General features: G+C 55.7%; 5 protein-coding genes across 5 annotated transcripts; 4 read left to right on the top strand and 1 right to left on the bottom strand.

Annotated features, from left to right (window-relative positions):
* PG994_008155 (uncharacterized protein) lies at positions 1-847 on the top strand (the record flags this gene model as incomplete). The annotated part of the gene is made up of 3 exons (XM_066859564.1): positions 1-9; positions 239-645; positions 733-847. The coding sequence occupies 3 exons, from the start codon at positions 1-3 to the stop codon at positions 845-847; spliced, it is 531 nt and encodes a 176-aa protein (XP_066715051.1).
* Positions 848-2,070: 1,223 nt separating this feature from the next.
* On the top strand, positions 2,071-3,500 carry PG994_008154 (MFS monocarboxylate; the record flags this gene model as incomplete). The annotated part of the gene is made up of 2 exons (XM_066859563.1): positions 2,071-2,077; positions 2,170-3,500. 2 exons carry the CDS (start codon positions 2,071-2,073, stop codon positions 3,498-3,500), a joined length of 1,338 nt encoding a protein of 445 aa, XP_066715050.1.
* Positions 3,501-5,008: 1,508 nt separating this feature from the next.
* On the top strand, positions 5,009-8,177 carry PG994_008153 (oligopeptide transporter; the record flags this gene model as incomplete). Its single annotated transcript, XM_066859562.1, has 5 exons — positions 5,009-5,914; positions 6,034-6,589; positions 6,683-7,437; positions 7,580-7,945; positions 8,022-8,177. 5 exons carry the CDS (start codon positions 5,009-5,011, stop codon positions 8,175-8,177), a joined length of 2,739 nt encoding a protein of 912 aa, XP_066715049.1.
* A 1,836-nt stretch (positions 8,178-10,013) lies between these two features.
* PG994_008152 (flavoprotein-like protein) lies at positions 10,014-10,887 on the top strand (the record flags this gene model as incomplete). Its single annotated transcript, XM_066859561.1, has 3 exons — positions 10,014-10,040; positions 10,122-10,697; positions 10,750-10,887. 3 exons carry the CDS (start codon positions 10,014-10,016, stop codon positions 10,885-10,887), a joined length of 741 nt encoding a protein of 246 aa, XP_066715048.1.
* A 1,961-nt stretch (positions 10,888-12,848) lies between these two features.
* On the bottom strand, positions 12,849-14,372 carry PG994_008151 (uncharacterized protein; the record flags this gene model as incomplete). The annotated part of the gene is made up of 2 exons (XM_066859560.1): positions 12,849-14,168; positions 14,250-14,372. The coding sequence occupies 2 exons, from the start codon at positions 14,370-14,372 to the stop codon at positions 12,849-12,851; spliced, it is 1,443 nt and encodes a 480-aa protein (XP_066715047.1).
* Positions 14,373-16,683: the final 2,311 nt, after the last annotated feature.

The raw sequence follows: 16,683 nt of genomic DNA, 5'->3' as shown, positions 1-16,683 counted from the left end.
ATGACGAAAGTCCGGAGCTGCTTACTCTACTATTCATAGTCCTGAGCTGCGTCCGGAGAGCGAGTGAATATGCCTTCGTCATGAGTATATATAGTCGACAGATGCCTCCTAAACTCCCAACTCATCTCAGCATCCAAAAACAAACACCATCCGCTATTATCTCCATCACCTCAGAACCAAACTCTCCAACTCCTTCCCTACACAAATTGAACACCCCTCATCCTCCATCAAGATACAGTTCCCCACCCAGCTCGTCTCCCTCCTCCTGGCCGCCCCGGCCCTGGTCTCCGCCGCCCCCGCCGCCGAAGCCGCCGCCAATAACAACAACGGCGACCTCCTCCTGGTGTCCCGGAGCGGGCCCGAGGACTTCGGAGCCGCGGCCGCCGAGCTCGACTTCACCAAGCGCGCCGTCGAGGTCCTCTTCGCCCGCGACGGCGAGACCTGCAACGCCAAGTGGCCCGGCAACGACGAGAAGGAGAAGCAGAAGAAGTACGACGAGAACAAGAAGAAGATGAGCGAGGCCACCAAGGAGGCCCACAAGGGCCAGAGCGCCTGCCCCAGCACGAGCCGCACCGACTTCGACAAGTCCAAGGACGAAAAGAAGCGCAAGGAGATCAAGAGCAAGTGCCTCGACGCCTACAGGAAGTAAGTACCTTTTGTTTTAACTCTGCCCCTTTCTTTCAAACGCCGCACAGATCAAGGGGGCGAAACAGTGCGCTAACAGAATCCCAGGTGTGTCGAGGAGTGCAAGAATGCCAACAAGGCCTGCAAGGCCGACGCTGGTCACCAGACCGCCGTCAGGGTCTGCGAGCAGCAGCGTGACTACTGGAACGCCAAGAAGCCCTAGATTACTTAATCGCTCGGCTTGGACATTTTATATGGCTTCTTTTATGTAGGACACTTGGGCAGCAGTCAATTGGGACCGTTGCTGCAACTCCATCTATGTATCATCTGGAGGGTTGAGATTACGGCAGCATTCAACGGAGTCAAGGGCTGCATTGGGCACGATCACTTATGGGCATCTTGGGGGTTTCATCTTCTTCATCATCTTCTTCTTCTCTTCTCTTTAACATGAGTTCATTCGAGATAACAGACACTGTCTCTGTTCACCAATACAGTCTTTACAGTTTTCATACACATACATGCTCTCTCGATGTGCCCCTACTATAAACAAGTTCATATCAATCACCACCATTGCGTTTGGAGGCTCTAACTGTATATGCCGCTTCGGTAGGACAGGCACTTTCCTATCGAATTTGTCAAACGCTAAAACATTGGTCGTTGTAGATTGAATGACTCACTATAATGTTTTACACATACGATCTCAGAAGAGAGAGCTAGGGGGGGGGGGTTGCTGAATGGTTAGCGGTGTGGAGCTATGGCAGGGACTGTATCGAGGGCGCAGTAATGTCCAACCGGGGCTAACGCAAGGCACTCATAGATCAACCGTAGTGGTATTTTCCATCAGCAGGTAAAGAGTTCAATACCTCTCCTCCATTGATTGAAATGAGAGAAAGCGCAGTACCGGACAAGTGCCACCGAATAGTGTAAGTATCCGGAGTTGTTAAGATGCGGATCGTTGCTGGTCATCACTGCTCAAGAAAATGTGATGGTTTTTTTCACTGACCCTACTACCTCAGGCTGGAGTTCAGCAAACAGACCTAGGACACATTTGGACTCCCGGATGCAAGGATCGACCGGGGAGTCGGGTCCGCGACATTAAGCAAACATACGCGATTGCTCCAAAGCTACAGGATGACTATAGTTAATGTGCCCTGCCGCTCAAAGTGCTGAGTCCTTGATCAACTCCAGACAAAAAAATGGAAATCGCGGATAATAATATTATTTAGTCCGAGTTGCCGCAGCTTAGCCGTTTTCCAAAGTATTGACTCGGTCTCTCTGTTATCTCTCACCGGCATATCATATGCAGCTATACGAGTGAGCAAACTTATATCCCTGGAAGCACCCACGATCAAGAAAGAAACGAGGGATATACCAAGTGCACGCCACGCACTCGAACTTTTATATTCTATACTTACTTACTTACTTAAGTGCTTATCCACCATCACGATGACCGGTATAAGTAAGAGAGCAACCGCTTGACCCCGTTAGAGCCACAGGAGACTGATAAGAGTTGACCTCTCATCAACATCACGGCTATCCGAGCAGATTCTTTACCATCCTCGCTCAAGTTTGCGGCCTGGTGCTTCGCCCATGGCATCAACACCCGCAGCCGAAGAGGCAACAAGGGCAAGCCCGTGCCAATCACCACCGCCCGACGGCGGCCGCGAAGCCTGGCTCGTCGTGCTAGGCGCCACGGTGTCCGCAGTCCACACCTGGGGCCTCGTGAACTCCTTCGGCGTGTTCCAGACGTACTACGAGCGAGAGCTATTCGCCGCCGCCGCGGACGACCCCCACCACCCCCGGGCATCCCCTCGGCCATCTCGTGGATCGGCTCGGTGCAGGGTGCGCTCCTGATGACGGGCGGCGTCGTGTCGGGCCCGCTGTTCGACGCGGGCCACCTCCGGCCGCTGCTGGTGGCCGGCCACGGGTTCGTCGTCGTCGGCCTGTTCGCGACCTCGTTCTGCACGCGGTACTACCAGCTCCTGCTCGCGCAGGGCGTCTGCGTCGGGCTCGGCTGCGGCTTGCTGTACCTGCCCGCCGCGGCAGCCGTGGGCCAGTGGTTCGAGAGGCGGCGCGCGCTCGCCGTGGGCGCGCAGTCGGTCGGATCGCCCGTCGCAGGGGTCGTGCTGCCCATCCTCTTCAGCAAGCTGCTACCCCGCGTCGGCTTCGGCTGGGCCACGCGCGTCATCGCCTTCATCTTGCTCGGCCTCTCGACCGTCCCCATCGTTTTCATCAAGGCGCGCGTAGCTCCCGACCCTCGGCATAGGCGCCGTGCTTTCGTCGACTGGACGTACTTCCGGGACCTGCCCATGTTGGTCTTCACGGCCGCGATCTTCTGCGCCTTTCTCGGGCTCTGGGTTCCCTTCTTCTATGTCCAGCTCTACGCCATCACTTTTCGGGTATCGTCCGTCGGGTTCTCACCCTACTTCGTGACGCTGCTCAATGTCGGGAGCGCCCTGGGCCGCATCCTCCCGCCGTGGATCGCCGTGTATGCGGGATTGCTCAACACCATTATTAGCATGACGTGCCTCTGCGCCGCGATGGCCTTCCTGTGGATGGGCATCGCCAACTTCCCGGGTCTCTTAGTCTTCGCAGTACTCTATGGCTCATTTCAAGGCGGACTTGTCAGTATGCTCCCCAGCTGCATCGTGCCCCTGACATCGGATATGAGCAGGCTGGGCACCCGCATGGGCACGAACTATCTGTTTTCGGGCTTGTCGGTCCTGGCAGGGACTCCGATCGCTGGTGTCATCCTAGGCCGAGGTGGCGATCTAGCCTGGAAGGGACTTATTGCATACTCAGGGGCCACGTTGGCGGCGGGCTCGCTGTTGCTGGTGGCAGCTTTGGTGTTGCATAGAAGGAAAAGGCGTATTTAGTTGAAATTTCAAATGCTCCAAGGGCTTAGACAGGTCGCATGGCATGCAAACGAGTTGCCAACTATCATAATCTAACGGTGCATCTCAGACGCAATGTCGACGTTCTAGTTCATTGACGGTGGCTTGCATACATGATCTCGATATTCATCTGCCGTTCCATACCTCACTCATTGGCTTTATGGGAGATGTCATCAGCAACCAGCATTGCAGCCCCATGCGCAACATCTCATGCATGGCTGTGTTGATGCAGGCAACCCAGATACGCCGTACTTACCATCTCACGTGAGTGGTGGGTTCTGCGCGGGTCATCCATCAGGCCGAATTTGACTCCTAAAAGGTCCTGTACACCCCGTAAACGTTCTGACGTTCGCTCTAACTTTGTCTTTTCTTAAGCCTGCTACACCAAGAAGGGGAAGAAACACTATCGCATTGATGTATTACAATAACACGCAATGCGACTCCCGCTGTCAAGCGCATGTCGTAGCAACGGCCTGCACGCAACCCAATGGCAATTACTCATGAAAGCCCCGAGCATTCGGTACCAGCTAATTGTTTAACTCAAAAGTCCCCCGAACTTCTTTGACTGCTGGGGTTTCTTAATCCTCGAAAGATTCCGTCCGGCAACGTACATGCGAGCGGCACGGGGCTGCACCAACTTTGTTTGGGAGAACATCGCTCGTTGCCTCGAAGGAATACAGTAAGGTGGCCCAGCCAAACAAGCTATCGACTGACCGCTAAAGCGTCCCTAGTTTGCTCCTTTGCCCTCTGCTGCCCACCTCCAGTGTCTCGACAGTTACGGGATGCGGGGTTCCGTACATGAGCTACCCGTACCCATGCATATGCCATGCAACGTTCCAGTCCCAGAGCCATGGCGCGATGAAGTATCAAATCACAACTCTTGACCCTCCCTTCCCGAAGACTATCTCGGCGACCTCTTGTCGATGCTATCATCAGCAATAAGTTCAAGCTTGCATGTCTAGCGGACTGCCAAATGCGGGGGAGCCAAGGAAGAGACGGTACGCCATACCGACTCAACAGCTCAGCCAAGGGATTGGCATGGAGGAGGGCCGGGGAGGGATTCGACGACCCAATCAGCGGTAACTCAGATCGGGCTTCTGCAGGAAGGGGCTCGGGTGATGCTCCCACGAGGTGATAGTCGTGGGCCAATCAGACTTGAAGCAGACTCTATGATGAACCTTTTCTTGGGAAAAGTGATCGACCCCTCATCTGAAGTGGGTGAGTTGGTCGCCGTTAACAATGAGACTATGTAGTTGCATATACTTGTGTCGGGCGCGACACGGGTTCTGTTATCGGACTGTTTCCTTATGATATCATATCCAGTCCGCTTAAAGAGGAGAATATGTTGGAAGACGACATTATAACCCGACAATAGGTTGTTCGCTGATCTGATCAAGGACGGGACTTCTGTTGATAATCAGAACATACCTATAACCAACCGCGCAGGTGGGGAGGGTACTTCAAACTCCAAACCCATCATCTTGCCAACCATGGGAGACGACGAGAAGACCGCAGTCCGCAAGGAAGAGGACGATGGAATCTCTCCAGTCCCAGCGACGACTACTAGTAGCCCGACTCAAAAGAAGAAGGAGGAGGTAGAAGAAGAACCCGAGATCGCCCAGCTCGTGCACGCCATCGAAGAAGGCCAGCCGGTCACGGCGGAGCAGCACCAGCGCGTCGCGGCGCACTACGGCCAACGGGCCGAGGCGGACCACCTGGCCCCCTCGTCGGACGTCGAGTACATCCTGGACCAGATCGTGGGCCTGAGCGAGGCCGAGGCCATCGAGATCCTCGTGGGCGCCATCGCGCGCCACGGCAACGACCCCAACTTTCCCGCGCCGTCGCTGGCGCGCATGCGGCTCCTGGTCGCCGGGCCCAAGGCGTACTGCAGCGGCAGCGGTGGTGGTCTTGATGCTGATACTGGCGCTGCTGGTACGAGTACGAATACCACTACCACTGCCGCAGTCCCGACCGAAGAGGACTACGCCTTCGACCTCAAGACCGAGGCGGCCATATACTACCACCACTCCCCCTACCCCGAAGTCCGGTCCGTGACGCGCCCCGGCGACGACCCCACGACGCCCGTCGAGACGGTCCGGGCCTACCTCCTCGGCATGGCCTTCATGGCGGGCATCACGGCCGTCAACACCTTCTTCTCGCCACGGCAGCCGGCCATCGACATCTCTGCCGTCGTCATGCAGCTGCTCATCGCCCCCTGCGGCCTCTTCCTCGCCCGCGTCCTGCCCGACTGGGGCGTCACCGTCGCGGGGACGCGCCACTCGCTCAACCCGGGCCCCTGGAGCTTCAAGGAGCAGGTCTTCTGCTCCATCATCTTCACCATCGCTAACAACGCTGGGAACACGTATTACGTCTACCTCGTACAGAGGCTGCCTCAAGTAAGTGTGCTCTCAGTCAGTCGAAAGAAGAAAAGAAAATGTTACGGAGAAGAAGAAGAAACGTCGTGGTTTGCTTGGGCTTACGACTCGATCGACACTGAGATAACCGTTTCGCGCAGTACCTAGGCAACACCTGGGTCACCTTCAGCTACGAGATCGTCCTCGCGCTATCCGTCAACTTCTTCGGCATGGGCTTCGCCGGCCTCCTGCGCCGCTTCGTCATCTACCCGGTCAGCTGCCTGTTCCCGGAAGTGTTCCCGGCCCTCGCACTGAACCGGGCGCTCGTGGAGCGAGAACCGGAAAGCCAAAAGCGCGAAAGCGTGCACGGCTGGACCGTCTCGCGGTACCGCTTCTTCCTGACGTGCGCCGCCCTCATGTTCGTCTACTTCTGGGTCCCCAACACCCTGTTCAAGGCCCTGCGCTCCTTCAACTGGCTGACCTGGATCGCGCCCCGGAACTTCCCGCTCGCCATGGTGACCGGCTTCTGGGGCGGCATGGGCTACAACCCGCTCGCCACCTTCGACTGGAACGTCGCGGGCAAGGGCGCGCTGACGACGCCCTTCTTCAGCTTCGCGCAGCAGTACTTCGCGCGCTTCGTGTCCGGCCTCATCATCATCGGCATGTATTGGGGCAACATGTACTGGTCCGCGTACATGCCGATCAACAGCAATAAAGGTAAGCTGCTGCTATTCATTCATCGCGATTTCAGATGCCGGATATCAATCATGGCAGAATCACGTCCCATAGGTCTGACGGTGATTTGTTCAGTCTTTGCGAACGACGGCAAGAAGTATAACGTGACCCGTATTCTCGACAAGCAGACCAGCAGCATCAACATGGACGCCTACCGCGAGTACGGCCCGCCCTTCTTCTCGGGCGCCAACGTGTTCGGGCAAGGCGGGTGGTTCGCCTGGTACCCCCTAACGCTCTTCAGCGTCTCGATCCAGCACTGGGCGGCGCTGCAGCGGTCCGGCGCCGAGATGTGGCGCGGCCTGCTGCAGTACCGGCAAAAGCGCAACACGTCCGTCTACGACAGCTACGACGACCCTTTCTCGCGCCTCATGCGCGCCTACCCGGAGGTGCCGGACTGGTGGTTCCTAGCCGTGCTGGCGGCCTCGCTGGCCCTGGGCGTGACCGCGCTCGAGGTCTGGCCGGTGCACGTGCCTTGGTGGTCGCTGTTCGCCGTGGCGGGCGTGAGCGCCGTCATGCTCGTGCCGGCGACGCTGCTGCGGGCCTCGGCCAACGTCAAGATGGACTTCAACGTCCTGTTCCAGCTGCTCGGCGGGCTCTGGTTCCCGGGCAACCCCGAGGCCCTCATCATCGTCACCGCCTTCGGCCAGAACTTCGACGAGCAGGCCGCCGACTACGTCACGGGCCAGAAGATGGGCCACTACGCCAAGATCCCGCCGCGCGCCGTCTTCCGGGGCCAGATGCTGGCCGTCTTGATCAACACCTTTGTCTTTGTCGGCATGCTCGACTGGATGGTCGTCAACTTCGATGACGGCACCCTTTGCCAGTGGAACGTAAGTGACTTTCGGGTTTCTCCTTTCTCATTCAGTCTCGGGAGGGTTTGATCATATCTCTCATCGCGGAGGTGCCTGAACTCCTACTTGAGAGCTGTGGTTCATTCTTCCATGAGCAGTACTAACGTCATGGGTCGGACAGAATGCCCAGCACTTTGTCTGCTCCAACGCCGTGCTCGTATACGCCTCGGCCATTGAGTACGGGACCTTCGGAGTGCGCAACATGTTCGAGCTCTACCCCATCCTTCCATGGTGCTTTCTCATGGGCGGCGTCGTCGGCATTGGCTGGGGCCTGGCCCGCCGGTACGGGCCCTCGATCCATGCCAGGGTCCGTCGCCGGACATTGTCCGAGGGCAGGTTCGCAGCGTACGAGAAGTTCTTCTTCACCCCCATGTCTTACCTCTGGTACTTCGATCCCGCCGTCGCCCTGAAGGGGGCGCTGAACTGGACCGGTGGTAACAATCTATCATATGCCACCAACGCCATGTACATATCCTTCATCATGATGGTGAGTTGTCTCCACAAAGAAACAAACCTCCGAGAGCAAGAAAACCTACCTAACCCAACCCGTGCGAAACGTGCAGTACTACGTGAAGCGGCATTACGGCGCTTGGTGGGAAAAGTACAACTACCTGATCGAGGCCGGGTTCGGTGCCGGGGTAGCCCTCAGCGCCATCATCCAGACCTTCTCGTTCGCCTTTACCAACACGGACATCCCGCCTTGGTGGGGAACGAGGTGACGACGGCGGGCGTCGACTACTTGGCGTACAATCAGAATGCATCGTTGCTGCCGGTGCCGGCGCAGGGCTTCTTCGGACCGCCGCCAGATCAGTACCCCATGAAGTTTTGAGGGTGTGCAAAGCAAAGCTATTTGTTATTGATTGAGCAGACTACTAACCTAATACTTCCCTTAAATCCGATACGTCGATAATACATAAGTAATCATGCTGTCTCAGCTTTGTCTGGTTGGTGCAGCAACTACGAGCGATCTCACGTTGAGGCCAGCTGGCCAGAATGGTCTGCATGGCTGACGGAGCGAGCGGTCAGCTGCATGATATCCACATGTGGAATTCCCGTATGATTGATAAGTGGTTTGAAATCCAATAGGTGGCACGATAGCGTTGCTCTGTTCGACCTTGACGAAAAGAAAGAACAGAGGGGTCTTCTGGGCCTGGCTGGCCATTATTAGCGGCTATCGGTGAGAGACAGCCGAAGCAGAATGGGGCCAGTCGGTCAGTTTAGTGCGGTCACCCCAGGATTACTGAATTGGGCGGCGGGTCAGGTTAGCAATGCCTTAATAAGACTTACGCGATGGGGCCTTGTAAGCAATGATTCAGCAGTCTCGCCTACCACCTCGAGCCAGTCGGCGAAGGCGGCTCCAGTCTTTATGTCATGCCATTCGTCGCCGCGCCTCGCAATATGTGTTTTGTGCTCCAGCCCCTGTCGACTCATCGTGTTGTGTCGAGATTATGTCTGAGTGCTGGCACCTGGCACTTGCTGCATCTGGAACTGACTCGCGAGGGGCCACTTTAGCGACGTCATCTACTATATAATTAACTCTGTAAGCATTGGTGATCGTTCATCGCATCTCTCAAGGCTTCGTTTGCCATCCAGCTGATGAATATATTCATGGTTTCCAATTCACGGAAGAATTGACGAAGTTGTTGAGACGCAGCCTCGTACCATGCCCAGCCGATAGCATCAGGTACCGGCAAGACAAGCTGCGGTTGGGTTTTGTTTTAGCTGCAAAAGTGCAAGTCGGCGTGGAGCCCAAGGAGGGGTGGGCCAGCCACCCTGCCACCCCGCTAGAGAGTTAAAGCACGATGGAGTGCTGATATCATCAATTGTAATCGCAGTGTAAGCAGCTCTTCCTTGAGGTCTGAAGCTCCCCAGGCTCCGCTCGAGCAATATCGAAAAGGCGTTGCATTGGTAGCATGGTACTCTGTGCTTGCAATTGGTTGGTTGGTTAGTAAGAATCTCTGTTATCTGCGAGATGAATGCCCCCCCGCCCCTACTATGGCGATGATCTGTCATCATGAGAATCTCTTGGAAAAGTCCTTCACCTCGGTAGCAAAGCATGCAACGGTCAGTTGCTACGGTAGTTTCGGCCAGCTCTCCACATCGGGACCACTGCAGGCACTAGCACCCTGTTGGCCAGTCGCCGGTTATGATGCGTCTGGCTCTCTCGTTCGAGACAAGTCTTGGGAATCTGGACAGCCGGGCGAGGGGGGGAGGGGGCTCCATTCTCCTGCGGGCAGAACTGCGGGCAGAACTGCGGGCTGTCTTTCGCTCGAAACGGCAGAAGCAGATCCAGCCATCCACATCATGGATCCTAGAACATGGTGGAATAGTCTAGCTAAGGTTAACCTAGGTTGATGCAGATGCAGCATGTACATACGGTACAGCCAATGTAGCAGCCGCCCCTCCTTTGCGCTCCGGATGTCCTGAAGTATTTAGATCCTGCCCGTCCCTCCCCAACCTGTCTCTGATTCCTCCTGCATAATCCATATACCCCTTCCAAAAACATACCCATCCAGTTTCACATATCCTCACACGTTGTGAAAAAATCGGTCAAGATGGCCCCCAAGATCGCTATCGTTTTCGTACGTGCTATCCTATCACCCATTGCTCCCAAGACCTTCAGAGAAAGCCCCCCTCATGCTAACCTTGGCGTTTCTACATAGTACTCCATGTACGGACACATCCGTACCCTGGCCGAGGCTGAGAAGCGCGGCATCGAGAAGGCCGGCGGCACCTGCGACCTCTACCAGGTCGCCGAAACCCTGCCCGCCGACGTGCTGACCAAGATGCACGCGCCCGGCCAGAAGGCTGACATCCCGATCCTGACGGACCCCGCGACGCTCGAGCAGTACGACGGCTTCCTGATGGGCATCCCGACGCGCTTCGGCAACTTCCCGGCGCAGTGGAAGGCCTTCTGGGACAAGACGGGCGGCCAGTGGGCGTCCGGTGGCTTCCACGGCAAGTTCGCCGGCGTCTTCATCAGCACCGCCTCGCCCGGCGGCGGCCAGGAGTCCACCGCCCTTGCCGCCATGAGCACCCTCGCCCACCACGGCATCATGTACGTGCCCCTGGGCTACGCCAACAGCTTCGGCCAGCTCACCGACCTGACCGAGGTCCGCGGCGGCTCCCCCTGGGGCGCCGGCTCCTTCGCCGCCGGTGATGGCTCGCGCCAGCCCAGCGCCAAGGAGCTCGAGGTCGCCGAGATACAGGGCGGCGCAGTTCTACAAGGTCGTCAACAAGTACGTGTCATGACTGCATGGCAGTGGCCCTGCTGCTACCTCCGACAACGAGAAAGACAACAAGAAGGCGACGGCCGACAACAACACCGCTTCGGGCGACCAGCCGGCTGCTGGTGCTAATGAGCCCAAGGAGAAGAAGAGCAAGGGCGAAGGCCCTTGCGGCCTTCCCAAGAAGTGTGTCGTCCAATAAAGTCAAATAGATTAGCGAAAACCCAAATAATGATTCCCTTTTGATTTCCCAAATCAAGCTCCCACATGTTTACTGTTCGTGGAAACTATGTTTAATCAATCGATGTGCTATCGTGTCTTGTGCTAGGCCAAGCCTGATGTAAGTCTTTCCGAATCGAAGGAAGTTGGCTGCAATACGTACGGTAAGTCGACGAAAAGGCAAATGAAAAAGCCCTTTGTGTATGTATAGATGGGACTAACCTTAGACTGGAAAGATAGCCTTCCTGGGATCATGATGATAGACTGTGGTCCATGCAAACATTCTGCAGCCAATCTCCGCATGCTACATAGTTGGGGCTATCCCAACATCTTCTTGGGGCCCTTGAACCAGACCTAGGTGATCAGAAATACGGCCATGGCTCGAATGCTCGGATTAATAGGCTGTCGCACACCTTGGCTTCTATTGTACGTGGGAAATCTGAAATTTATTCCTGGAACATCGTGGGAGGTTCGCCAAATGCCCCTTCGAAGCACTCACCCTCCTTAGGGCATCTCATAAGACTTTCTCGAGATTCTACGAGTTCCATGAAGTAGCTTCTGGCCAAGTAGTCCAGCTAGTCTAAGCTCTTCCGATTGCCATCTGGCCGTAATCATCCACTACTAGTCAAGTTCCATGGATAAAGAGTTCATCGCCGAGGAAGACAGCCCCAACTGTACACTCTACTCTATCTACCTTTGAAATCATTTACTCGAATCAAGCCCAGAATGACAGATCTGCGCGCCCCGTTCTTTGCCCATCCAGCCGCTCCTGTTTGGAGGCTGGCGACCTCATGTATAGAAAGCTTTACAGCACTTGGATGTTGCAGAACCTAGATGCCGAACCCGTAAGCATAGGTGAATCGAATCGCATTGCGCCAGGTAGCTTTCTTCGTGGATCCATATCGATTATGAATAGTGAAGAAGCTATGCGTATACACAGGTGGTAGCGGTAAGCGTTCAAACCCCCTTAAGCGGAAAACGACTGAATGGCTGGGGACAGTTGCAGCGATGAGAGGCAGACGGCACTCTGTTTCCTGTTAGATACCAGGTTGAACAGTACCCTTCGACTTGATCAAATTGCCCTCACTTCTCTCCGACTCGTGCGCGGCCGAGTGAGTTCCTGATCCCAGCCCTTACTTCTTGACACCGGCCAGGGCTCAAACGACAAACAGTCGGAGAGCGTGACGAACTAGAATGACTGCATATCATCTAACGAAGAACCAGGACGGGTTAGATCGGTCTCAGCAAAACCCCCCTTGAAGACTAACACCTTCATCCCTTACTTGGTTCGAGCTTCGCTTCCCACATGGAGGACGGGGCATACGAACAACAGCAACTGCGTAACTTGGATTTCGAACCCAAAATCACATCGGCTTGGTTTCCAGACTTCGTTGAAGACAGCAAGATGGTAAAAAGGATAAGTGGTATATATCGTTATGTACTCGGAGTTTCAATCATTATTCAAGCAAGTGATCTCGATCCCGTTCATCATTGGAACGCCGTGGAAGCAAAAGCAAAGGCGAAGCTTGTTTCGCTCCCGTTGAACCTGTAACGCCTGGCAACTTTAAACAAAATTGCAACCGGAGCTTGTAAATTTACAGAAGCAATCCCGTTTCTGCTCTCTGTCATCATGCTCTGTCATCATGCTGATCTCATTCTTCGACCAGGGGTGTGCGCGAGGTTTGTCGTGTCCCCGTCGTGCTTGCGTATCTTCGCTTTCATCATATATGCATATGCCCGTCCAAGGAATCGATCATCTAGTAGTGAATTGCACCATTTTCATCTTCTAGACTTCCACTCTCGACTTGCCCAGGATGACTCGGATAGTGGTGGATCTCTGACTTCGTGGTGAACTCCTCTCACCCATCCTGGTAGGCCTGCATGTCGGCCTCATCAATCAAGTCAGAGCTGCTCCGTTATTTCGTCGTTCTTTAAATCGTCTGTTCAGAAGGATTGCCCCTCCCTCCCGGGGTGAGCACTGGAAGGTTCGACCACGATCTGCGGCAGCTCCCGGATCCGTAGACTGGGTAGCTGCGGAGCTCCGCCGACGCCTCTTCGCATAGATGACCTGTTGGTATTCGTCGATGGCGCCACGCTGCTGAGACGCCTCTCGCTGAGGTCTCCGCCCTCGTCCACGCTGTCGACCATGTTCGCCACCTGCTCGTCCAGGCGCCGGTCGCGCTCGACCGTCGGACCCGTGCTATACTCGGGCGGGGGCTCGTTAAAGAAGACGGGCGTCGTCGCGCCCGACCTCGCATTGTTGTTGTTATTGTTGTCGTCGTCCAAGCTGACATCGTCGTAGCCCGGGGGGTCGTGCTGGGGGATCTCCAAGTCGCCCAGGTCCGCCTCGTCTATGAGCTCGGGACTGGAGCCCGCCCGCGATCGCGACCGGAAGCCGCCCGAGTACTGCGCCGACAGCCGCTGCGGCGTCGTGGCGCCCGACCGCGTCATGCCCGGCGAGTTCTGCGGGATGTCGAGGTCCTGGTTGCTGTCCCAGCTGAGCACGGAGCTGGCGCTGCGCTGGCGGTGGTGCGTCGAGAGCGAGGGCGCGTTGACCGACAGGGCGACGCTCGCGGCGTCGGACAGGAGTCCCACCCGCTCGCTCTCGGTGCTGTTGGCGCGCAGCCGCGTGCCGTCGTGCCGGGCCACGCCCAGGTCCGCGTAGCTGACGCTGGACACGGCCCGCTGGCGCTGGGTCTTGAGGCGGTCGTGCTCGGCGCGCAGCTCGCTGATGACGCTCGAGTTACTGGCGGCTCGTGCCCGCTGCGACAGCTCGGCCAACGCGACCGTGTCGCCGCGTGCCCTGGCCTCTCTGCGTAGTCGCCGGCGTTCCTCTCTCTCGGCGATCTCGGCCCGTCTCGCTAGGCGGATCTGGTATAACGTTTCCATCTCCACCTCGCGCAGGTCCTCTTCCTCTCGATCGTTGGGATGCTCCAGGACCACATCCACGCCGCCTCGGTCGCCCTCCCGACCCAGCACTTGCTCATTTTCGTCGGGTTTGTTCCGGTAGGCGGGCAGTGTCACAATCGATCGTATGGATATATTCCGATTGACGTCACTCTGGTTCTGATTTGCCGCAGCGACGGCAGCGTCGAAATTGGGAGGTACATTGCGGGTCGTCATAGCAGAACCGTCTTCGACGTCGCCCGTTTGGCGGTAGCCGCCTTTCTTGCTAAAGGGTTTCAGGGATTTACTCCGACTGCGCCGCCAAAATAAAACCAATATAATTAGGAGGACTATAACAGCCGCGAGAATCCCAAGAATCTGGTACAAGTGATGCAAGTATTAGAGAGCACAGGTCTCAACGCAAGTACACAATGTGGGTGACTGGTGGCAAACACTTACCATCGGGAGTTGGGCACCACTCGGTCCATTCTCGTCTCTGCGGAAAATGCTGGGCAAGTTTGTATTGGTGTCAACATCCTTGCCGGTTTGCACCGGAATGCCTATTCGGTACGGCACGCGCATCCTGTAGGTGATTGTGCGATCTAAGTCGGCGGCGCGGGTTGCGGGCCAGGTTGGTAGGAGAGCTATCCGGAGCGGGGTGTGGAGGCAGCCGCCGTGCCACAGCTCGAGGTATCGTCGTGTAATTGAATTTGGGTGGTTTTGGAGAAAGAGGTACGGGCGGTATAGCGGGGGATTGCTAGATACAGCCTGCGACAGCCCGATCTTAACTATTTAAGACCACGATAGGCATGACTGACAGCAATGAATGGAGACGTGGGATCCTCGATGGAGGAGTTGTCATCAAACACAAAACAGCAGTTGTAAAGATAGATTACCGGTAAAGTGAAATGACAAATTAGTGTGCAGTAGGGAAAAAGGTGGGAAGGAGAGGTTGGCCTTCGGACGACTGCCTAGAAGAGGAAGAGGGACGTGGAGTAGAAGGTCAGGTAAGGTAAGGTCGCACCTATCGAGAGAGGCTGAAATGTAAGGGCCATCTCTCTCGGCAGCGATGATGCGCAACAGAGACACACAGACAGACAGAGTGGGATGGTGGCTGGCTCAGATGGTGCCTCGCAATGCGTCCCCAGTCTAGTCGTCAGCCGTTGACCTTGACTGGCTCGACTGGCACTAGAGTAGGGCCAAGTTCTCGTGCGGTTGGCTGCACCGAGAGATCGACGCCCCATTCTGCCTAACGCTTTACCTCATTTTCTTGGTGGAGGGGGTGTGTGCGTGGAGGGCGTGTTGTTCGTGTTCACTGCTGTCTGCTGTCACTCGAAGGGAACTACGTCTGAGCGCAGGGAAACGAGACGCCACCCCTCCATGCTGGCAGCTAGTGGTGCTGCTTGGGGGCCTTACATTCATTCACTCACTTGGTCGTTTCTAGGCTTCTTCTCGACTTCCCAGCAGTCATCCCGCAAGCCCGGTGTGGGTGTGAGGGTAGTACATAGATCAACTAGATTTCCTTGGCGTTGTACAACTGACCATCCATCCATCCATGGTGACATGGAATATACGGACCAGGCAACCCATACACGATGGGATTTGCTCTGCGACGAGAGAACTGCCGTCTTCTTGTCTTAAGGTATATCAAACCAAATCTCGGGCATATCCGCACAGAGACACAGGAAGCACATCAAACATCTCAGATTTTGCCAATTTCCTTGCTTGCTTCCAATGCCAGCTGAGGTGACGGCACCAGCCGGGCCACTATGAAATCATGATGAACAAAAGTAGTGGCTTCTAACCCATATAGCGGCTTCCTGTAGCGGCCAGCCACTTAACGGGCTGGAGGAGCATGGCGCAGATACCAATACGATATCCATTGCTGGGATCAGGCTCTTCCGAAATGGATGGTTCGACCTGGGGTTCTGGAACTGGCGGTTGGCGGTTGGCGATTGATTGCTTCCAACGTTGGGTGTGACTCGATGTGAAATACTACACGCCACTTTACGGGCAAATAACAGGCACAGCATATCTGATGTGCTACTTGCATGTAGAGAACGATTAGCTCAATTGGTCATACAATACCTAAGGTACCTAGGGACATGGACATTGCTGTTCCAACGCGGATCAATGGCCATCAGCGATACTGCAACGGACAAGAACATCATCATTGATCAGATCGATTGCCATGTTGTACGCAAGAGTCTTGGAGTCCTACTACTAGCGGGCACTAGCTAGCAAGTGCCTCAGCACTAGGTGGCGTGGTGGCCGTGATTGCCGCTTCCAGCACCCAGAAAGCGCCCTACCTAGTTCTTCGCTTCGGTATGTCGTCCCCGCTTCCTACCAGAAGTAACCGTGCTGGGAGGACAGCGTCTTGGGTTGCTTTCTGGGTTGGTGTCGTGCTGGGAAACAAACCTAGCATCGGCTGTTCCCTCTAGCATCGCGGTTAGGTTGGCTTACCGTGCATCGAGCATTGATTAACTTGCCCACTATCCTGGGATTGCTTGATCAACCTTCGACTACATACTGATATATACACTTAATTAATAATATTAAGACCCCCGAGTATTCTACGGCCTATGACCTGCAAGGCAAGAGAAGGAGGGTTTCATTGTATGTAGGTTGTTTTTCTTCCTCTGCTGCCAGTGTGGTGTCTGGTCTGTCTATGTGCCGCATGCTTACCACCCACAGCCAGCGATTAAATTTATGAAGGGCATTTCGACGCAGGCAGTCCTCGAATCCGATGCTTGCTGTTGCTAGCAAGCGAGCAGGCCCTGTAGGATGCGGCCGCACTTTAGAGCTTTCCCTCTCTCTGTGCCTCATTCTTGCAGGTGCCTATCAAACCGCAATTGGGTCGAATTTCCGGTAGAGTTTCCTCAAATTGAGGCAG

This window comes from Apiospora phragmitis (assembly GCF_038363925.1).
Source record: "Apiospora phragmitis strain CBS 135458 chromosome Unknown utg000007l:2111988.0-4706623.0:1.0-2598199.0, whole genome shotgun sequence".
Classification (NCBI taxonomy): domain Eukaryota; kingdom Fungi; phylum Ascomycota; class Sordariomycetes; order Amphisphaeriales; family Apiosporaceae; genus Apiospora; species Apiospora phragmitis.
The sequence above is the reverse complement of the archived record's forward strand: the minus strand, read 5'-3'. Positions and strand labels throughout refer to the sequence as shown.